Source organism: Megascapheus bottae, chromosome 2, assembly GCF_031878675.1.
Source record: "Megascapheus bottae isolate mThoBot1 chromosome 2, mThoBot2.hap1, whole genome shotgun sequence".
NCBI lineage: Eukaryota > Metazoa > Chordata > Mammalia > Rodentia > Geomyidae > Megascapheus > Megascapheus bottae.
In genome coordinates this window covers 86328165-86351544 of record NC_143510.1, presented here as the reverse complement: position 1 = coordinate 86351544, position 23380 = coordinate 86328165, and the positions used below count along the sequence as shown (strand labels likewise).

Genomic DNA, 23380 nt, shown 5'->3' with positions numbered 1-23380 from the left:
AGGATTCTGGCATGCTTGACGGAAGAATTAAACCTACAGAGAGCTCCACTAACCCAGCAGAAACAGCCTGTGTATGCACTGCGGCCCTTCCAAGACAGCCCAGGCAGACAGCGGCCGGGGCAGTCCCCTGCCTCCTTGAGGTCTCTGGCACAGACAGCTGCTCAGAGAGCTTTCTGGAAGTGAAACCAGCTCCTTCTCCAGCTTCTTGGAAAGAGCTGGACATGAAGACAGCTGGCATGACTGCTGCCAGGTGATGGTGGCAGGCTTGCACACACAGGAAAACCAAGAGATGTAAACAGTGGGTTAGTTCCATTCTGTAAAGTGTACATGTATGGGGCAGGGGAGGGGCAGTAGAGGGAGTCTATCATTATAAGCATCACTCTCAGACTCTAGTAAAGTCTCCCGACAAAGGGACTATCACCAGCAGAACCTGCATTGCTCTGACTCCTGGCCTCAGCCCCAAGAAACCTCCACACCAACAGACCCCCCTTCCCCTCTCCCCCCTCCCTCAACACACACCAGAATGAGGCAGAGGGCTGGAATGGGGAATGCCGGTCATCCTTTCCCACACCAAGGCACTGGAACATGGTATGCGTATGATTCAGCGGGTGGGTGGAGGGAGGCAGCTGCTGGCTGCCGACAGGCCAGGCCTGAGACTCCTAGCACCTCAAAGATCCCGTAGGGATGCACTAGCTGATGGAGCAAGTGAGTCTAACCCTGGAGTCAGAGGGGCCTGAGCAGCGTGGAGATATTGCTGCTACTCCAAGTGGGATTTGCAGAAGGACCAGAAACAATTGAGAGCCTCTTCTACACAGATTTTCCACCAGTCCATAATTTGCCTACGTAGCCAATCAGCATCCACATTTTAACAAGATGCACAGGTAATCTTCAGGCTACACTGTTATGGGTTTGGACCAGACAGTATAGACCCAGATGGCCCAGGGAATAAGAATTTAAGAACCTAGGTAAGGCTATGCAATTCCCAGACACTTGATCATTCGATTCCCTCCGAATACAATTCCCCAGCCTCCAACAGAAGCCATGGACAAGTAATTTTAAAAGGTAGGCCAGGAGCTGAGAGTTTGGCCTAGTGGTAGAATGGTTGCCTAGCATGCACGAAGACCCAGGTTCGATTCCTTGGTTCCACATACATAGAAAAAAACAGAAATGGGGCTGTGGCTCAAGTGGTAGAGTTCTAGCCTTGAGGAAAAACTCAAGGACAGTGCTCACACCCGGAGTTCCAACCCCAGGGCTGGCAAAAAAAAAAATTTAGGCCAGGGGCGGTGGCTCATGCCTGTCATCCTAGCTACTCAGAAGGCTGAGATCTGAGGATCGCAGTTCAAAGCCAGCCCAGGCATTAAAAACTTGAGACTCTTACCTCCAGTTAATCACTAGAAAGCTGGAAGTGGGGCTGTGACTCCAGGGGTAGCCTTGAGCTGAAGAGCCCAGGGACATCGCCCAGGCCCAGAGTTCAAGTCCCACAACCGACCAAAAAAAAAAAAAAAAGTTTGCATCACTAAGTAGGCCAAAGAAGACAAATGGCCTCTGAATCTTGGGGAGGTAGTTTAATGCCTCCAATTTCAGATTAAAGACACTGCACTTGGCCTGGTCATCACTTCATGGGGAAGTGATAGAGCCTAATAATTAAGTCTGTGGCCTAAAAGATAATGGATCCAGAAGTTCAAGCCCAGCAGCGAAGCCACTTCTCTAAGTACAGAACCTAGGGCAAGCCCTTGACTTGGAATCTGCTTGCTCACATGTCAGTGATCCTAGAAAATCCCCCTACAAGGGCCAAGATGGTCAATGCAGCACCTTTTCAAGTCTAGAGACACTTACAAGTTGTGAATTAACCTTCTCTGGGACCCAAGACCTTCCCACGCCTTTCTGTGTACACTGACATCAATCTTGTTGAGATGAACTCAAGGCACTAGGCTGGGTGGGAACACCGCACACCGCAACTGTAACAAGTGCCTGGTAATGGCAGCGTCATTTCCCCAGCCCTGAGCCACGAAGTAGATCATTCTTTGTTGCAGCTTTGTCGCATTCTTTGTTGTAGCTGCTCCTTCTGCCTTGTAATGCAGAGCAACCATGGCTACCCTAAGTGAATGAATCTGGCTAGGTTCCAACATCACTGTATCTATGGACGCTGAAATTGCCTCATATTTTACATCTCATGGAATATTGTACACCTTTTAATTTTGTTTTCAATTTACATTTTTAAAATGAAAATGAGGGGCCAGGAGTGTGACTTAGTGGTAGAGTACATGAAGACCTGAGTTCAATTCCTTGGTACCACATACACAGAAAATGCCAGAAGTGGTATTGTGGCTCAAGCAGTAGAGAAATCTCAAGGACAGTGCCAAGGCTCTGAGCTCAAGCCCATGACTAGCAAATAAAATGTTAATGGGCCTAGCCCTGGTGGCTCACATTCATAATTCTCATCATTCAGGAGGCTGAGATCTGAGGATCAAGGTTCAAAGCCAGCCAGGATAGACAGGTGCAAGAGGCTTATCTCTAATAAGCTAGCACAGAGCTGTAAATAGAGGTACAGCTCAAGTGTAGAGCACCAACCTTCAGTGGAGGAAAATAAAGCCAATAAGAACGTGAAGCTTTGGGTGGAAGCCCCAGTACCAGTACTACCCAGAGAGAAAAAAGAAAAAAGTTGCAAAAGCCATCCTTAGCTCATGAGCTGTATGAAAATAGGCAATAGATTGAATTGTAGACCTCCTCAAGGCCACCTTGAACTCAGAGCCTCGTTGTCTCCCTCTTCCACTGGAAACTCAGTAGGTGTAGAGGCTGTACCCACTGACTCCCGCCCACTCTGTGCCTAGGCCAAGGCCTGGGCAGCTGGAACCCACAGTGGGCTGTGTTGTCTCTCTGGGCTGACATTTCTCTGGTGCCTCCCTTCCTCTCCATTCATTTTTGTCCTCATGTGGACCAAGAAAAAACAAAAAAAGTCAGCCACCCAGGATCTCAGAAACAGCAAAGGAAATTTGATTTATAAGGGAAAGGCAGCCAGCAACTGATAAGCAGTATAATTGGGCAGTGGCTCAAATAGTCCCTCTTCCTTCTCATTCCGTCTCTATATTGCCTCTCCTGGCTCCTGCCCCTCCCAGCCCCTGCCCACCTCCCAGCCAGCAGCAATGGGGGCTGCTGCCCTTGGGTTCTGGGCCCTGCCTTTAGAAGGCTGGAAGGAAGGGCAAGGGTTTTGGCTTGTGATTGTCTAAAAATGCTGCCTTCTCCAGATTCCCAAATTAGATCATCACAGACAAAGGGATGGGGTTGGGAGATGAAGTCTTTGACAAGGCATTCATGTTGGAGGGCTTATGAATGGGAGCCTAACTCTGGGGAAAGAGAAGGGAGGTAGCTCCCTGCCCTGCCCTGCTCTGCCCTGCCCTGCCCTTTTGCAGTGGGAAGACACAGGAAAAGGCATCTGCAGAGCCCTTACCAGAGATTGAGTCTGGTCCTCTTGAGTGCTCATTTTCCCAATCCTAAGGACTGTGAGCAACCAATTTCTGCTGCTTGGGAGCTGCACAGCCCAAATGGCAAAGGCTTAACTCTTGTACTTCTCCAGTGAATGCTGATGGATCGCACGCCCAACTGTTTTCAGATGGGGAGTCCAATAAGTATTCACTGACTATTTGGGCAACTATTTTATGAATATTTGTGATGTGTAAGCAGTGGGTCCCAGGCTGGTGTGAAGACAAAGCTCCTGGTGGGAATTTACACACACATAAGATACTCTTAGAGTAGTTCTACCACAGGGCCCAAAAGCTACAACATCCAAGCCAGAGCCAGCCCCACTCTACACACACCTGCCTTTGTTAATAAAGCTTTATTGCAACCATCGATGGCTATTTTTATACCATGATGTCAGACTTGAATAGATTTTACAGCTTGCCACTGGACTCCATAGAAAAAAATTAAAAGGTTGCTGGTGCTGAGATGAATGCAGTGGTTTTTTTTTTCCCAAAAACTTGTGAAGTGAACCTTGTAAAGCCAGTCCAGTCTGGCTTCAAACCATGATCTTCAGATCTCAGCTTCCCGAGTAGCTAGAGTTACAGATGTAAGCCACCAGGACCTGGCTTACACAGTATTTTTATTGTTGGTGGTGGTGGTCATAGGGCTTGAACTCAGGGACTGGAAACTATCCCTGAGGTTTTGCATTTGAGGCTAGCACTCTACCACTTGGGGCCACAGTGCCACTTATAGTTTTCTGGTAGTTAACTGGAGATAAGAGTCTCACAGACCTTCCCATACTAGCTGGCTTTGAATTGCAATCCTCAGATCTGGCACAGATCAGATACAATCAGAAGGACATGTCACAAGTCAGAAAGCTTCAGATTTGGGAGTGTTTTGGGCTTCAGCTTTTCCAATTAGAGTCTGTTCAACTCACATTTGTTCTGCCCTCTGGGAGAAATTGTATTGTTAATCCTTCAGCTGGAATGGGATTTTTTTTGTTTTCTTTTTTCTTTCTTTCTTTTTTTTATTTTTTATTTTTTGGCTTGTAGAAAGAAAGGGAACTTTAAAAATACAACTCCTTTTGTTAGGTTTAACGCCAGATAAACAAAGCTGGCAATTCATTGTCGGCACCTCCCCGTCTCTATCTTATGCCCAGAACCATTTTATCAGCAGAGCCTCCCAAGCTATCATTCCAAGAGGCTGGAAGACAAGTAAGAATCTTCCAAATGTCAGTGCTGTGAAAACAGAATCCCATTTAATGAGTCTACAGAGAGCAAGGTCACTGCTTTCCTAGCTAGTCCAGGAGCGAATGGTGACTAGAAAGCCATGGTCAGAAAACACCTGTTCCACTAGTATCAGCCACAGCATTCCTAGACCATAAATCAGGAGCAAGTGGCCCTGGAAGAGGCTGAGAACTCAGCCACAGCTCCCTGAAGCCGCATGCTCAGGCCTAGGGCGGTCTGTCTTCCATTGTTCTATTTTACCTGCTATCTCCCCTCCATACCAAGGCCTACTGTGCCTCTGTCCCATTCCTGGAATTGCCATTTTCAGAGGCAAAGAGGAATCCACCTCCCACCTAGTGCTCCTTAACAGAGAGCTGGCTTTGCTAGACTTATTTGTACATTAGCAGAATCTAAGTCTGAGAATGGCAAGATACCAGTTAGGGGCCAACCCAGACATGAATGAAGCTCATGAGACCCTGTCTTACCTCATAGCTGAGTGTGGTGGTACATCCTTGCTATCCCAAGCAAGACTGAGATTGGGAGGATGGTGGTCCCAGGCCAGATGAGCAGGAAAGTCCACAAGGCTCCCATCTCCACTGAGAGAAGCTGATGCTTGTCTGTTATCCAGGCTGCTATAGGAAGCCTAAAGTAAACAGATCAAAGCTCAGGCATGTACCTGGGCAGGAAGCAAGACTCTATCTTAAAAAGACAATCAGTGGAAAATAGGACTGGAGGTGGGACTCAAGTAGTAGAGTGACTGTTTGGTAAGTGGGAGTTTAAATCTCAGAAACACCACTTTCCATCACAGACGGTTTTGAGCTAACAATTGTGTGACGACCAACTCCCATAAATTGTCTTAGTCCTTCATGGTCACCTGTGGTCTGAGCCAGCACCAGTATACAGTGCTTCTGTGGCTGGTTACTGAGAACACCCCTGTGAATCCATCACTCCATGCTCTCAGGAGGCTCTGAGACCATTGGTGGAGCCAGCGGTAGCAGCAGTAGGGTAAGAAGCCACAAAGCAGTGGAAGAATAGGAGCCAGAGTTACTCAAGTCAGGAGCTGGTTTTGGTCAGAAGGGCCCAGATTGTGACTCCAGGGGTAGGAATGGTGATACCTCACTAGACTGTCCTCTAACACCACCTTTACCACACTCAGATCAGACCTTGGGGGCAGGAGGTCCTCTACTGGGGACTCATCATCCCAGACTCAGTGGAAGGCCGTGCTTTTTCCTGTAAAATCTTCTCTGACGTGCCCTCACATGGTGCCACTTTAACATACAATCATCTGAGTGAAGATTGCTTGGTGGCAGAGTGCTTACTTAGCATGCAAGAGTGTTCCAACCCAGTACCACCAGAAGAAAATAATAATGGACCTTATATCATACCATAGGTATGAGTCTGGGGTTTGATTTTTTTTTTGAGATGCAATCTCACTAAATTATCCAGGCTGGCCTTGTGGCTCAAGTAACCCTTCTGCCCCAGCCTCCTGAACTGCAGGGACTCCAGGCACGTATCAATGCACCCAGCTAGATGATGAGTTTTATGGACCATATCCATTTCCCTAATATGCACTAAGACACATATCTGTAAACTTATCATGTGTGGGTTTGTAAGCCTCTGAATCATCCTGTGGCTATCGTGTATATACTGCAGCTCACAGGGAGAGACAAATTGGTCCCCATCCCCTCCCCCAGACTAGAACTGAACAAACTTGAAGCCCACCTTGGTCTTGGCCCCTGGATGGTGCTGAACAAGTCACCTTGTTTCCCTCTGTGTCCCATGCCTCCTCTGCGAGAAGATTCAGTTGACTGATGGCCAGTCCCACACCAAGGCACTTCTGAGTTGTCCTTGTGTCACCACAGGCATTGCAGGCAGCACCCTCCCATCCTGTTCTGCCCCAGTACCACCCCGTCCCCTCTCCCTCCTTCCCAGGCCTCTCTGTCCTGCAAGGAGGATGGACCAGGAAGACTCTAAAATTAACATTTTCAATTTAAACCAAAGAAAAAAATAAACTCTGACCCTTCCTAACCTCAGCACAGTGTCACACACACACACACACACACACACACACACACACACACACACTTCAGACCAATTTTTTAAGTGTTTCAGTAGCCTTTAACATCTCAGTATTCACAGAGAAGCAGGCAGACAGTGGGCCCCAGTGGGACCCTCTGCTCAGCTTTCTTCCTCACTGTCTTTGTCTGTATATCCAAGAGATTTCTGGAGGAAGTCAGCAACATTTCCCCTCGCCCCCCAAGGCAGTGTGGAAGAAAGGGGGACTGTTCAGTTCTAATGGTGTCTAATGGGCCTCGGGATCATTCCATGAGCAAAACTGGGTCTGGCCATTGTTGTAGAGCCGGCATTCTTTACCAGAGCCCCTATTTGAAATGCTTCCTGAGATGGCCCAGGAAAGAGGCCTCCATGCCTAAAAATGGCCACCTGGACCAGAAAAGTAGGGAAAATTGAAGCATACCAGGACCTCCCAAGCCTCCACCCTCTCCCTAAGCCTTGTGGGAGGCCACCCCGGTGCCCCGTACAATGCCGAGGCCTTCAGGACATCTCCACTCTTCCTCTAATGTACTTAGGCTCAGCACATCTCGGTTCTTCTCTTTCCCTTCTAAGTTTCCTAACTTAGAACCCAGGGAGAGATTGCAGGGATCTATTTCAAGATTCTGTTTCTAGATGCTCTGAGGTGACAGAAAATGTGTCACTTCTAGCTCGCCTCTGACTCTTGCAGGAGTCTTGGACTCATGGCATAGTTCGTGGCCTAGAGCAGGCAATTCAAATAGGTGGGCATACCTACATCTTCCCATCCTGCTGGGTCTAGAACACCCAACTAGGAGTCCATAAAACCCCAGGCCTTTTCCCCTGAGCCAAAGTTGTTGAACACAGCATGAGAGGCCTCGGATGGAGAACGGGTCCTGGCAGTGCCACTCTCAGAACATCAGGGCTCTCTCCCGTTCCCACATCCTTCTTCCTGCCAAGATGCTGGGCTTCCTGTCTGTGGCCACCCTCACCGTGGCTCTCCCTCACGTTCACACGTGATTTTACCTCTTACCCTTGTTTCTACCTTGTCCTGTGGGGTGGGTCTGCACATCCAGTCCTTCTCAGCCCCGGTTCCCAAAGTGACGCCCCACTTCTCAATCCTATCGCATGTTCAAGACTCAGCCCTTTAGAGAATAAATTAGCCGTCACCAAGTCTGTCCACCCTTGTCAGGTGGAAGGCAGGGCTGGGGCTTTGGTTCAACTCAGAGCCTAAGGCTTTCTTTCTCTTATGGCTGATACTTTCGCGCTTGAGCCACATTTCCATGCCTGGCTTTTGGCAGGTTGGATGGTGATACATCTTTTAATCGACAGGCTGGCTTTGAACTTGATTCTCAGATCTCAGCCTCCTGAGTAGCTAGGATTATACATCTGAACCACCAACACTTGGTTACTTATATGTGTTTTTAATTTTTAATTGACACATAAAAAGCATATATGGTTTATGTAACTATAAGCCTTCGGTACATCACCTTTATGATAACAATAAAATAAATGCATAAAAATTAAAACTTTTTAAAAGGAAAAAGATGATATACAGTGTAGGGGAATGGTAAACTACCAATAAAATAACTATAGTAAAATAATCATTTTTTAAATCAAGTTTGTTTATGCAATAATTTAATCTGTGTATCTCATGAATACGATTCATTCATGATAATTAGCATTTCCATCTCCTTAAGCATTGATCATTTCTCTGTTTGGGGAGCCTTGAAGTTCTTTTCTAGTTCTTCACAAAATGTATAAAGAATTAGCCCCCTCTTATACCATAGAACACTCAGAAAATTTGTCCCTCCTATCAAAGTAACATTTGGGGGGAGGGTCTATTGGGTTAAATAAAAATATGCTGCTTAAAATATATATTCTTTACTTAGTTCTTTTACTGTAGCTTACTAGAAACCTTGTATTTTCAAAGCTTATAATTTAGGATTATGACATTTATCAGTAACAACTTAAAGTTATAATAATGGCATAATGCTAGCTCTCACTATAATTTTAATGACTACCGTGCTTTAGCTGTTCTCATCTGCGTTCCACCTGTAATCAAGATAATACCCAATACAGTCCCACACAGTACTCTGGCATTTCCTTCCTTCCTTCCCTCTTTACTTCCCTCCTCCCTCCCTCCTTTCCTCCCTCCCTCCATTCCTCTTTCCCTTCCTCTTTTTCTTTCTTTCTTCCTTTTTTCATGCTAGAATTGGACCTCGTGTTTTCATTTAGCTTTTCCTACTCAAGGCTAGCATTCTACCACTTGAGCCACATGTCCACTTCTGGCTTTTTGCTAGCTAATTAGAGATAAATGTCTCATTATATGGAATTTATCCTCCTTGGATTCTGCCAGCGAATGGGAGGTCAGAGTCTTGCTGTATAAATTCTATCTTCCCTACCACAACGGACCTCTGCAGCACTCTTCTTGAGGGAGAAGTGTTTCTGTGGGTTTCTGTTGATGTGGATACTTACCTCTCTAGCCATGGTCATTGTAGAAATGACTGCAGATGGTTCCTGTGCTCCTGGCACAGGAGATCTTGTTCAGACACTAAACAAAATGCTTCTCAACAAACACCTGTTTCCTATTTAAGGGCTTTGGTGGCTAAACATTAGCTTCTTGCTTATTTTAGAATGAGGACTAGTTTTGCAGCCAAGATTATAAATTAAAAGCAGGGGAAATGTAGGCATTCGAATCTTTCTTTCTAAATAGTTACTTGACATACGTATCGCTAGGTAAAGAGCTGCACACCATCCTACAAGGAGCTGTGTGGGGAAGCCACAATTTGTAACAAGAATTTTTTTCTTGTTCCTCCTTCAGTAAGGTTGCTGGCTTCTCCTTAATTTTACCTTAATTAGGAAATTCTGTAACCAGGCAAAGACCAATAGCTGAGGAGGGTGTGATTGTGAATCCACCAATTGGTGCAAGGAACAGTAAGGCGTTAGGGATAAAACCCGGGAGTACGGCCTTGTTGAAAGCTCTATCTTTCTTGACTTTCCATCTGTTGCAAGTCTTTCCAAAGTCAATTTTTACCTTGTGAAAATACTCAGCTTCTCAGAAAGTCAGAGTAACATAGATGAAAACCTGTCAAGTTAGGAAAAAGATAATTTAGGCTGTCTGCTGGTGGAAGAAAGGAACTTCTGATTCTCTGTCCTAAGATGCTTGAAAGGAAAAATAGAATTTCTAGGGAAACTGGGAGAAAAAAATTGGGATCTTCACAGGACTCTCCTTCTATCCTGAAAATAGAAATCGAATTTTTGGGGAAGCTGGGCGGGGGGGAATGGAATCTTCACAGAACTCTCCCTCTAGCCTCTCAGCCTGAAGTTTTGGCTATAAAACTTTGAATTTGCAAAGCCACAGGAGCCTCAAAATGAGGAGAAGAAAAAAAAAGGGAAGCGGAATGGAGGATATAGGAAAGAGATGGGGGATGGATATGAGAAATAGAAATGGTGGGACTAGTAAGTCCAGCCCCTGGCTTAGCAGACATTTTCTTCTCAGGGCAAGGGGAGTTAAGAGACTGATCCTGTTTTCCCAGCACCAAAGGGGTTTTAAAAAATTCTCATTTTTCTGTCTGAGCTAACTTCAAAATCACAATCCTCAGATTTCAGCCTCCTAAGTAGCCAGGTTTATTGTCTGGGCTTGAACTTCAGCTCTGCCATTTGCTAGCTGCCTGGCCTTAGAACATCGCCTGGCATGGAGAAAATACTCGCTAAAGTCTGCATGATTACAGAAAAAAAACATGCTGGGTGCTCTGAAGTCAGCTGTTTTCCTTCTCTACTAGCTTGTGATCTGGAAGTTGTTGCTCAACCTGCTTGGGCCTCAGTTTCCTCATCTGTCCCAAGGCAGGACTGACTCCCAGCATATAGAAGGCTCACTGCAGGCTGGCTTCCTTGTCGCTAGCTCGTGGAACTCCAGTTCTCTCTGCCTCTGTCCTGTTAAAAAAACAAGTTAGAACCATGTAAAGGTCTTTGTTGGCCTTGAATTTACAATCCTAGGTTCATGTAATACTCCATTTCACGAAACAGAATAATTGTTCCCAAGAACCAAGCATAGGTAGTTGGTTTCATAGACAGAAAGGAACAAAAAAAAGTTAACGTTGGTCATTTCAAAGTTTTTCCTTTTGAGGCTGGAAGGGGGATAATAGAAAAGTCATGGTTTGATTTAACATTGGGTTGCTTCCAATTATCTTTCTTGTGTAGAGAGTTAAGAACAGGGAACTTCATTATGTGAATCAAAACTGGCCCATTTGGGAAACTTTTTTTTTTTTTTGCCAGTCCTAGGCTTGAGCACAGGGCCTGAGCACTGTCCTTGGACTTTAAGGCTAGAGCTCTACCACTTGAGCCTCAGCACCACTTCCAGCTCTATGTATGTGGTTCCAACGAATCGAACTTGGGTCTTGGTGCATGCCAGGCAAGCACTCTACCACTAGGCCAAACTCCCGGCCCCCCATTTGGGAAACTTTGAGGAATAAAAGTGAGATGAACAGCTTCAGCTTGGCCATGTGACACTTGAGCTTAAGTGACTCCATTTTGATGTGCATGGAGGGGCGGGCATGTGTGTGCAGTCTGGGGAATTGAAGTAGGGGCCTAGGCACTACTGCTGAAGGCTCGCCGGTAAGAGTTATACCTTATGCCACCTTAGCTACAGCTCTGCCACGAGCTCTTTTTGGAGACAAGTCTTCCAGACTTGCCCGCGCAGGCTGCCATCCTCAGATCTGTCTCTTGAGCACATGACAGGCCTGAGCTGTCAACCGCCAGCTCACTTTTTAGCCTAGTCTCTTAGGTCCAGGACAGGAGTTCAATCCATACTGCAGGATCATCCCTCCTCGCTGCTGTCCCCACACACCCCTGCCTCAGAGCTGGTCCACACACCCCCACCCCTGCCCTGCCATGGTTGCTGAATGAGTCACAACTCAGAAGTGGGTATGTCGGCCCTCTGTGATTCCCTGTTTGTCATTCCCAAGCAAAGTCCTACGAGACCATGCGTTGACCCACCACCCTGGAAGGGTCCCCGCAGAGTGTGCCACCTCACACCCAGCCCTTCTGACACACACCTGGCCACTCCACGCTGCATGCTTCTGTGTTTGCCTCCTAATTTGGCCTCCTCTAAGCACCCCACACCTGAGCCCCATGGCCTTATGAGCACCAGACTCCACTCAAAGGAACTTCAGGACCACGCACACACCTGTACTCTCACAGTTCCCAATGCAGGGCTCCGTGGTCCCCCTGCACCCCACTCACCCAAGGCCAGCCAGTCTGCCACCCTTCCTTCTGGGCCCTGATGGACTCCCAGCCTTAACCTGCTCTTATAACCTGAACTCTGATGGTTCACTGTGACCCCAAGACAGTTCTGAGAGGGAGGATGCCTTATCCAAGGTCACCCAGGGAAAGCTGAAAGCCATCTTCCCCTCACTGAGATGGGCTTTTTGACCTTCCCATGAAGGTCACAGCCCAGGCTGATCCTGTTTCTTCCCCCCATAAAAACAAAGTACTTTGAGCATCCACCTACAGACATGGCCCAAAGCAATGAAATGTCCACACAGAAATTAAAATCCTAAGTCAGGCTGAACAGAGCATCTGTTTTCATTACAAACAACTCAACCCCACCAGGGAGGCCCTGGCACAGCCAAGGAGCAGAAAAGAGAAGGGTGGAGCAGCTGTGGTTGATGCCTGACAAGGTCAAGTTCAGTGTCAGGCGGGCCTTAGAAGATCAGACAGAGAGCGAGCTAGTCAGAGACCTGGCCCATCCAGAATGAGAAAGTCACTCCCCTGGGCAAGAGATGCCCCCTCCAAGATATCAAAGTGGCTCATGGCTGAAGGTTGAGTTCTGATTCCAGAGGGGAGACTTAGCAAGGACCACAGGGTCATTCTGAGGCCTCTGCTGCCATCTTGGTTGGACAAAGCAAGCCAGTGGTCAGCAGGATCTAGATGTCTGAAGATTTTAGAGATGCAAGCCAACAGGCTGCATGGGGACTAAATTCACATTTCTCTTGTCAGAGAACTTGGACACAGCTTGTGGCTTATCCTGCAGCTAAAACAAGTCTTAGGATCCTCCACTAGGAAGGAAGAAAAAACAGACCAAACCAAGGCTTCCTTTTCATTGGGGAAGGGTTACATGTGTGAGTACACCAGTACTGGAACTTGAACTCAGGGCCTGGGTGTTGTCCCTTAGCTGTTTTTCTACTAGTAGATCCATCTTCAGATCTCACCCTCCGGTATAGCTAGGATTACAGGCATGAGCCACCTGCACCCAGCATCGTCATCTTTTGTCTGTTGTCCAAAGTGTCTAGCTTTGCATGCAGGAAAACCAAGCTAAGAATGTCAGACATTGCTTGCTGAGGGGAATGTAAGGTCTAGTCATCTCTACTTCTGCCCAAACATTTGCAAGTTAAGGCATTGGGATTATCAGGCATCAGTCCAGCTGGAGTACCAACTGATAGTTTCTCCTCTTTCTCGCCAGGGTGACAATGTGTTTGTTCAGCTGGTAGGTGAGAGGGTGGCTGTCTGTCCCTCAGGGGGGTCAGTCCTTCTGTCTCCAGTTCATCCTGCGCATTTTACAGAACATGAGGGAGTTCGGGGCACTGAGTAATCGCCCTCACAAATGTGTCTCTGAGGAAGTGCCAATGAAATCCTTCTGAAGTCCTTCTGGAACAGTCACGGGGGTGGTGGGGAGGCTCGTGCCTGTAATCCTAGCTACTCGGGTGGGGGGGGGTGAGATCTGAGGATCATAGTTCAAAGTTAGCCCTGGCAGAAAAGTCTATGAAGTTCTTATCTCCAATAAACTAGCAAAAAGCCAGAAGTGGAGGGTGTGGCTCAAGTGGTAGAATGCCAGCCTTGAGTGAAGAAAAATAAAAGCTCTTGAGTTCACGCCCCAGTACCTGAACACACAGTCCTTCTGACAGGAAATGGAGGTATCTTCTTTAGGGGACTTTTCCCTAGGACCTCAGGCTTCTTGGTGTCACTCCTGACATCTCTACAAGGCAATCACCTAATTGTACCCTTTTGCATGCTTTGGGGCTGGAGGAAACACTCCTTATCTTCAATATCTTTATGACTAGATGCTCAGAGTGTCTATATTGAAATGAGCACTGAGCAGTAGAATGAAAGAACAGGGTAGGCTGGCGGGAAGGGAAGAAAATATAGGTTCTGGAAGAAAGGTGAGAAGAGAAAGTCAATGCTAGAAAACCAATGTGCTGACAAATGTTCTGAAACTATAAAGGAACATCTAGTTCAGAGTGAACCAAAAGATGGTCAACCAAGTAGAAGGAAGATCCAGGCTCTCCTGAACTGGACCTATCCTCAAGGACCTGTGAGGAACACAACTGAGCACTTAAATCCTCCTCTTCCCCCCCCCCTCCAAAAAAATACTCCGTGCCTTCCCTAGACTTTCCAAACAATCCTGGTACTTGCCGGCCTATGCAAGCCATAGTCACACACAGTGTGTGCACGCAAAGCCCCTTCTAGGCCATCTCCGTGTTTCCTCAGCTCTTGCTTTAGCCTTCCCATTGCATTTGTTTCATTACTATTGACAGTCCTAGAGTTTGAACTCGTAGGAGGTGCTTGCTAAACCAGCACTCTACCACTTGGACTATGCTCCTTAGTCCTTCTCACTTTCCTGTATTTCAGAGTCTCCCACTGTTCTCCCCACTTCCACCAGGGCAGGCCTGGAACCTCAATCCTCCTAATTCTACTTCCTGGAAAGCTGGGATTACAGGCCTGGGCCCTGGCGCCCAGCTGCAAAGCAAGCCTTTTACACCACAAGACACATCGTATCATACCCTGACCAGAAACTGTGATCACCTGTCATTGAAAAAAGCCTGGGAATAAATGGATAAAAGGAGGAAAGAGAGGACCCATATCTAGTGAGGCACTGAGACACAACACTCTCAATGCCGGGCCCTCCCCTTTCTGGTGAGCATCTCTCTGCTCTGCCCTGGGGTCCACCCACTCATGTGGTCACCACAAGTCCACCCCCAACACCAGCCCCAGGCCTTGGCACTGGGTATCTCAGCCTGGCACCATCAGGCCTTCTACTTCCCACAGGTCCCTGCACGATGCCTCCAAGGAGGATTCCACTAAGCTCCTATGAAGAGCCCCTCCCAGAATCCCCCAAACCCCTGCTCCCTTCACCTCACTCCTCTCCCCCTCAGCGCCCATCTCCACCTAAGCGCCGTGTACTTCTGTGTTTTATCTTGCTACTCAGCCCCACTTGGCGGTAGCCCCCATGCCTACAGCAGTGCCTGGCTTAGAGATGATGTCAGTAAATATTTGTTGCTAGGCTCTGGTGGCTCAAGCCTAGAACCCTAACTACTCGAGAGGCTGAGATCTGAGGATCCCACTTTGAAGCCATCGTGGGCAGGAAACTTTTTACTCTCCAATTAATCACAGAAAAAGCTGGAAGTGGAGCTGTGGCTCAAGGGGTATATAGAGTGCTAGCTGTGGGCAAAAGAAATTCAGGGATAATACACCAGCTCACAGTTCAAGCCCCAGGACCAGCTAAATAAATATATTAAACAATAGAATGAATGATTATTGGGCTATAATGTCAGACTATAGTGTCTTCAGAATCCCAGCTCTTCTGGGTATTAGCTCTGAGCCTTATAAAGAATTCCATAACCTTTCCAGCCCCCCCCCCCCAGTTTTTCATGTACAGAATAGGAAAATATCACAGGATTGTGATGAAGGAAAGCTACATGGTTATTACATGCTGGTAGACAAACACCTGATCCTGAAAGGCACTCACTAAAGGCAGGTGTTACCATCCATCACTGTTATTTAATTACCATCATTATTATTTATTCACAGGCTGAGTCACCTGGTCCCAGCCCAGTGTGTCCCAGCCCAGCCTTCTCAGCCTTCCACTCCAGGCAGAGGTGGAGTGGGTGATTCAAGGGGTGGCTGCCGGCTCCATGAGTCATCAGGAGTCCCAGCCATACCAGGGTCTGCTGGCACAGGCTGCCTTGGCCGAGGGACCCTTGGGCTGAGTCATCAGAGCCGTGACTGTAACTGGGGATGCCTTGGCTATGGGGTTTGGCTGGTAGATTTCACCCGCCCTGCACCTTCCAGGAAGAGACTTGGACTCTGCCCCAAGGGTCCCATTTGAGAGAAAAAAAAAGCCAGAGGAAAGAAAATGGACAGAAAAAGAGAACAGGGGAAAAAGAAACAATGCCTTAATCACCTGCTTTCAAAGCGAGGCAAGAAGGTAGATGAGTCTCTGAACCCATTCTCCACCAGTTGCTGCTGACCTTTGAATTTCATCTGTGAGTGCTTGCTCAGCTATGGAGAGGATGTATGCTGAGTACATGTATGCTGTCTTTAAGTCCCAAACCCACCTCTTCAGATCTTCCCCACAGGGCCCCTGCGCTTTGTAATATAGACTTTCTCGTCCATATTTACAAATACATCAACCAACCTTCTTCCTAGGGAAGGGGCCCTCAGCCCATCCCTCCCTGACTGTTAGCCCCTCAGTGGAGATCCAACTTCACAGCCCTGGGGATAAATGGATAAGAAAAAAGGAGGAAAGAGAGGAAGCATATCTAGTGGAGAAAAAGAAATGCACCATTAGAAACTTGGGTAGAAGGACATGTTGTTAAATGAGAGAAGAATGTGGCAATACCAGAGAAAGGCTCTGAAGTTGTGACACTTAAACCAAGAATGAAGGATGAGAAAGAGCCAGCCATACAAGGAACAAGAAACAAGAACTTTTTTCATATATTTTTATTGTAATTAATAGAAGGGTAACATTATGTTCACCAGATAGAAGGTGCATTAATTCACAAACATTGATTCCCTTTCTCATGTCTTGGTCCCCATTTCCCTCCCAACCTCCCTTCCTTATCTGACTTCAAATAACCAAATATGCATATATACAATATAGCAGTTAACAAGGTGAAATACTGTAACAATATGAGATAACCAAGGGACAGCAAAAGAGATGAGAGATAACAGTACATTAAGGACTACAATCACTCATTATATGGCTTTTGTTTCTATATCCTAGAGGTCCTTTCATTTAACGTTATACTGTATGGCCTTATGTATCTAGATTTTGTTCTATTGTAAATCTCTGCTAGGAGAGCCCAAGGTTTCTACTGATTATGACAAATGAGGGAACCATTGAGCCTATGTTCCTTTGAGTCTGGCTTACTTCACTTAACATGATTTTTTTCTAAGTCTTTCAATTTCCTAACAAATGGGGTGATGCCATTCTTTCTGACAGCAGCATAGAATGCCATTGTGTACAAATACTACATCTTGTTGATCCATTCATCAACTGAGGGGCAGCTGGGTTGGTTCCATATCTTTGCTATGGTAAATAGTGCTGCAATGAACGCCGTTGTGCTAGAAACAAGAACTTTTGAGGCCAAGAACCAGTAACAATAGATGTACAAGCCCGTGGATAGGAAAGAGCTCAGGTTGCTTAGGGAGTGCCAGGAAACCAGGGTGTGTGCTCAAGAGGGCAGAGGGCAATGATGTTGGGAGTTTAGAAAGGGGGCCAGGGCATTGTGAAGCCCCTCATTGTAAACACGACAGCCTTGCCTATTTCTCCACCTGTAAACAATGGCTTCAGATTTCTTTTTCCAGTTTTATGGTTGTTTACAAGATTTGCCTGGGTATATAGTGGCCCAAAGCCTCCAAGATTGTTTTTGAAGAATAAGTGAGATAATACATGTAAACCAAAATAACTAGCAAAAGCTAGGTTGGAAGCATGGCTCAAGTGGTTACAGAACCAGCCTAGCAAATGTGAGGTCTTAAGTTGAAATCCTAGTACCAGCATCTTAATAGTAATGTTGTTAATACAGTATGTTGTTAATATAGTGGCTTTTCACTTTCTTGACGTAGTGTGGACTAATTTGGAGGAGCAGCCTGGCTAACTGGATGGTCCCCACCGTGGGCTTCTCAGACTCACATTTTCCAGGAAGAGCAGGCAGGCCCCTCCCACAAGGAGAACTCCAAGAAAAGTCACAGGAGACCCACAGTGCCCCGGCTGCTTTGTGGCAGTCTGGAGCAGTCCCCTCCCAGAGGCATCCATCTGCTTGACAAGACAAACAGGTCTCCACATTTCATGGACACCACGCTGGCTACTCACCGTACTTTAGTGTGTCCGCATCGACATTAAATTGCTGTTCTTCCCTACCTGGCAGTGCTGGTATTTGAACTCGAGAGCCTCACACTTGCCAGGCTGGTACTCTACCACTGAGCCACTATTCCATCACTCCATCCTACATACACCTCTTCTTTTGAGATTACATCTTCTCACATTTTTTTTTTGGTCTGGGCCCACACTTGGACAGAGATCCTCCTATTTTAGAATTCCCATAGTAGCTGAGATGACAAATGTGTGACCCCTGGGCCCCGCTATGGGTTGAGATAAGGTCTATTGGAGATCTTCCTGATCTTAGGCTCCAAAGTAGCTAGGATTTGCAGGTGTGAGCCATTCTGGTGCCTGGGGTTTGTGGTGATGGTTTTACTAAAATGCAAGTCCCAGGAGAGCAATGATGTGGAGCAGGAAGTTGAGGGTGAGGGGGTCCAGTGGTGTGGGGGATTCGTGCAGCGCCCAGCAAGCACACACATCTCTTTAGTAACCGTAGCTACCTGCAAATGAGGTGATCTATCTTTGTCGATCACCAAATCATTAAGATATACTTAAGAAAATTAGCTCTCATGCCTTAATAAATAACACTAATTTATTTGGCCTAGCTACTAGCTACTATAAAAATGTTTTGAGTTGAGGCAAGATATACTGAGAAAGTTTGAGAATCCTGATGTTAGGAGGTTTTCCCCCCTTTTTGCTTTGTTCTAACTCCTATTCTTCTCTTGTAAAGCAATTGTTATTAAGCTCAGGAACTGGGTCTGACTGGCCTGACATTAGTATTGTTCCTGCAGAACTTTAATCCTGCCCAGTGACTCCTACAGCTGAAAGATGGGTTGAACTTTTCTTCACCCAGATGGTCCACTCCTTAATGAGCTGATAACCACTTTTGAGTGTGAGGGATGCATGACTTCCTGTTATAAAAAACAGAAAAACAAGTCTCCATTTGTGCCCTAGGGTTAGGGCTTTACTGTCCTGAACTGGGAGTGGCTTAAACACCTAACCTATCTGCCAACTCTTAACACCAGAAAAACTACAGCATGCGTGTGGGAAAAGCTGTTGTAGTTATCTTTTGAAAGACGTCCCATGGACTTTTATCTGACTTTGAATAAGCTGGATCCGTAAGCTACTTTGTGGAGTTACCATTGTCTTAAGAAAGCAAGTGTATCTTGGCTACCCTACCAGGAAGGGCTGTGCAGCAAAAGGGCCTCCCACAATGATTGATGAACGTGGATGTGGCCAGATGGAACAGCCAGTCACCTGCGCTTCCATGTTTTCTAGGGCAGTAGACTTCCGTTATGCTCATGTGTCTGTCTCCTGGTTGGTTCTGAATCATTTTCTGTATTCATCTCAAAGGGGAGATGGATTACTCCCCCACCCCATTTTTCTGCTTGTGCTGGCTTGGAACCATGATCCTGTGTATCCCAGCTCCCTAAGTAGCTAGGATGAGCTAACGGCACCAGTTTTCCAGAAAGAGGGGAAGTTTTTTCCTTGGCATTTAATGTATTGGGGAGAAAATGGGTCAATTTCTGTAGAATTGCCCAGACCCCAGGCTCTGCTGATGGTGGCTCTGTGGTACCCCTCTGCCACCTGGCTTTCTGGGAACAGGTATATAGATTCTGAGACATGATCTGGCTCAGAATCTTGAGATATGGCAAGGATGCCCCTAGGCAATGGAGATGGAGTTCTGCTGTATGGTTTCTGCAGGCACAGATCCATCTGAGGACACCCTCCGGTGATGGCAGCACTGACCTATGAGTTCAGGTATGTCTGCCTGCTCCAGAGACTCCCTTCTCTTCCCTAGAGGCCTGGACACAGATGGTACCCATGCCTCCCGTTCATTGCCACATAGGAAGGGTGGACAGTGGATGACATTGTATGCCCTTGTGTGTATGGAGGGCTAAAATTCATCAGAAGTGAAGAGCATGTGTCATCTTTTCTTGAGCCGTCTTCAGAAGAATGAGATCATGTCTTCAGCTCCTCCAGGAACAATTCTTTAAATTGTTAACCTGTAATTAACCTGTAATATTCCAATCTGTTGACGCCACTATTTCTGATATGCAATATCTCATCATGTCTACTTCATTTGTTCATGATCTTCAAGTTTGTTCATGACTGTTATGTGCCACTTTCCCTCTTTCTACCAAGACACAATTGCACACATTTCCTGCCTCGTTCTGCAGTCCGCCATCCCTGTCCCCTAAGGAGCCTCCTTCCCTTCAAAGTCATTTAAATTTTGGTAGACATCTGGGTACTTGTTTTCTTGCATTTTTCTTTTTGGAGGGGGCATGCCAGTCTTGAGCATTTTTTGCTCAAGAAAGAGTAAGGTTCTAGTCTTGAGCATTTTTTTGCTCAAGGCTATCACTTTACACTTGAGCCAGTTTCACTATGACCCTATATGTGTGTGTGTGTGTGTGTGTGTGTGTGTGTATGTGAGTAGTAAATTGGAGAAAAGATATACAATTATATATATTATTAAATTGGAGAAAAGCATCTCAGACTTCTCTACCCTGACTGGCTTCAAACTTTGATCTTCAGATCTGTCTCTTAAGTAGCTAGGCTTATAGGTATGTGCTAACCAGAACTCAGCAGGTTTCTTTTTTTTACCCATGTGTCTAGATCATTTACATATCGAATACATGTGTAGGTATATATATATATATGTAGTCGTATATTACTCACAGTCTTGAAAAAAAATCTACTGGAGAGGCTGGGAGTGTGGCCTAGTGGTAGAGTGCTAGCCATGAGGAAAGCCCAAGGATAGTGCTCAGGCCCTAAGTTCAGTCCCCACGATTGGCAAAAAAAAAAAAAAAAAAAAACTACTGGAAGAAGAGGAAAGACAGGGAGGGAGGAAGAGGAAATGGTGAGAACTCAGTAGGGAGACGGAGGAAGGAGGCAGAGAGGAGGCAGAGGCTGTGGCTTCACAGTGACTTCTGGTGGCCATCATCGAGACTCTGGACAGCATGTGGCCGTCGTCCCCCGCAGCTCATTGAGCACTTCCTGTGTTCAGCTTTGTCTTTGAGAACTCTTGGAGACTTCCAACCAGTAAATAAAGCCAGCGCCAAAGCACCCTGCTTGGACCAGAGGCCAATTCACTGACCTCTTCCCCACCTTCCACCCCTGGCTGGAGTCCCATCCTATTCTCCCCACCAGCCTACAGCCCCCCTGCCCTGCCTCTGGTATCCCAGGCTCCGTCAGGTTTCCACGGATTCCTAATGCGAGTCATAATCCTCTAGCATCCAGCCCAGACATGGACCAGAAAGAGTGGTCAAAATGCTTTCCTGAAGGGGAAAAAAGCCCGCCCCACTTCCTGGAAGGCCGTGTCCTCTGCTAACACCCTATTGGTTGTAATGTGGTCACATGGCCAGCATACCAGCCAGTGGTGGAGAGCAGCCCACCAGCTGGCCACTCTTCATTGGTGGTCTATCTTGGCTCTGACTTGAGATCCCTATCTTGGCTCTGACTTGAGATCCCTATCATGTAGCCTTGGCCTTCTCCCCTGCACTTGGCCTTGGGAGAAACCCCCACAGCCCCATGTCCCCTCCTGACTCCAGGATACAACCCCATGTTCCTGGCCTCCACCCAGGACTTAAGTTTCTCTCCCAGGCCTTTAGACCAGCAAAGCTAGTGGGTCTACTGACTATGCACATATGAACACATACACACACGTATGTACACAGTGGTGCCATCTACAATTCACAGTAAACATACTACACCATATTGCTAACCCCAAGGGAAGGCATCACACCATGTAGCATAAATCACGCTCACATGGACCTAGCATACACACCACACTTCACACACACAAGAACATATCCCACAAGCCCTATATACACAGAATTCGTATGCAAACTGCATGCACACACACACCCCATACACACACCACACTTTTTAACTGGACTCGCTGTAATCCCCCCTCAACACTTACATTAGATTCTCTGCGCACCCTTCAATTCTCTGCACAACTGTTACGTGGTTTTAAAAGATCATTTATCACACCAAGCACTGGTGACTCACACCTATAATCCTAGCTACTCAGGAGGCTGAGATTGGAGAATCACAGTTGTGAACTTTTCTGTTTGGGCTGGGTTCCGAGACTCTTCATCTCCAATTAACCACCAAAAGGCCAGAAGTAGAATTTGTGGCTCCACTGGTAGAATGCTAGCCTTGAGTGGCAAGTTAAGTGAGAATGCAAGATCCTGAGTGGAAGCCCTAGTCTCAGCATCAAACAAAAAAAAAAAATTAAAAAGCCACTTTCCCCTTTTCCCCTTCCTAGCAGCTTCCCGAAGCCTTGGGGATGCAATTTGAGCTCCTGATTAGAGCTGTCTTAGCTCCTCTCTCTCCATGGTGCACTCCCCATCCTCCTGCCCCTCCCCCCATCTAGTCTGAACCTGGGGGCCCCTTCCCCAACACCCTGCAGTCTCTCTGGCCCTCGGATCCTCTAGAGACCATCTTCCCAAGTCCTTCAGAGATCACCTCCTTTCCAAAGGGTTCCTACTCCCGAGTGGAGCTGCCCACCGGGACAGTGTGGGACTGGTCTGCATCTACCCCACCGCCAGGCAGGCAGTCTCTCCACGGGGCCCTGGGCAGCAGGTGCCCCATGGAGGCTAAGCAGGTGGCTGGCACTCACACCCTCTTCCTCCCACACAGATCAAAGTTGAGAACCAGCATGACTACCAGGACATCACCAGTGTGGTAGCCATGGCCAAAACCTATGCCACCACCGAGGCCTTCATCGACTCCAAGTATGACATCCGCATCCAGAAAATCGGCTCCAATTACAAGGCGTACATGTGAGTCCAAGCGGCAGGGCCTGGGGGGCTGAGGAAGATGGATGAGAGAGTCGGGGGGTCTCGTGCTGCCCTGCCTGCCCCACACAGGGCAGCTGCCACCCCCTGGCACCCCTGCAACATCGTGACTCTCCTCCCCTCATGTCCACTCCTGCCCTTCTCTGGTCAGTACCGCTGAGTGCTCCTGTGTTGGCACAGCTGATCCCAGAGTGGGTCTCTCTCTCCCCACGCAAGGGCCATAACCCCAGAGAAAGAAAAGAGGTTTGGCCAATTCAGAGGGGCTGTGTTTGAAAGTCAAGAGTAAATCCACAAGGTGCTTGCCTTGCTGAGCATTTGGGATTTTTCCCCCCCATTCTCTTGTGTGCAGAAAAGCATTGTGGCCACTCCATATGGCTGAAGAGCCAACTCCAGGTTGTAGTCTGCAGTAAAAAACAATCCAGAGGCCAGATGTGGTTTCTGTTACTTACAGCTGGAGAAATGCCATCTGACTAACAGATTTGAGTTTCGGGGTTTTGTGTGTGTGTGCCACCATCGCTAGCATGTGTGTTTTGTTTTTGTAAGAGAACTTATTAGAAAATGATAGGTGATCTGAGATATTTTTAACACTAAATTATGTATTTTAAAAACATTGAGATCCAGAATAGCTTTAGGAATCTGGAGTAGCCAGAAACCATCGTCATCATGGCATCCCCACTGGGCAAGGAACCACCCTCAGTGTTTATCTCCCTGTTGTGATTCCATGGAGAGAGTGACCACTGACCAGCACGGCAGCATGGAGAGTC

At 47.1% G+C, this 23380-nt stretch overlaps 1 protein-coding gene across 2 annotated transcripts in view; it reads left to right on the top strand.

The window, feature by feature from the left end:
• Positions 1-23380, top strand: part of Syn3 (synapsin III) — a 358286-nt gene that overhangs the window by 319904 nt on the left and 15002 nt on the right. For both annotated transcript variants that reach the window (XM_090328587.1, XM_090328588.1), the window contains exon 8: positions 22459-22601. In XM_090328587.1, the coding sequence (XP_090184713.1) occupies positions 22459-22601 (143 nt within the window). The remainder of the gene's footprint in view (positions 1-22458; positions 22602-23380) is intronic.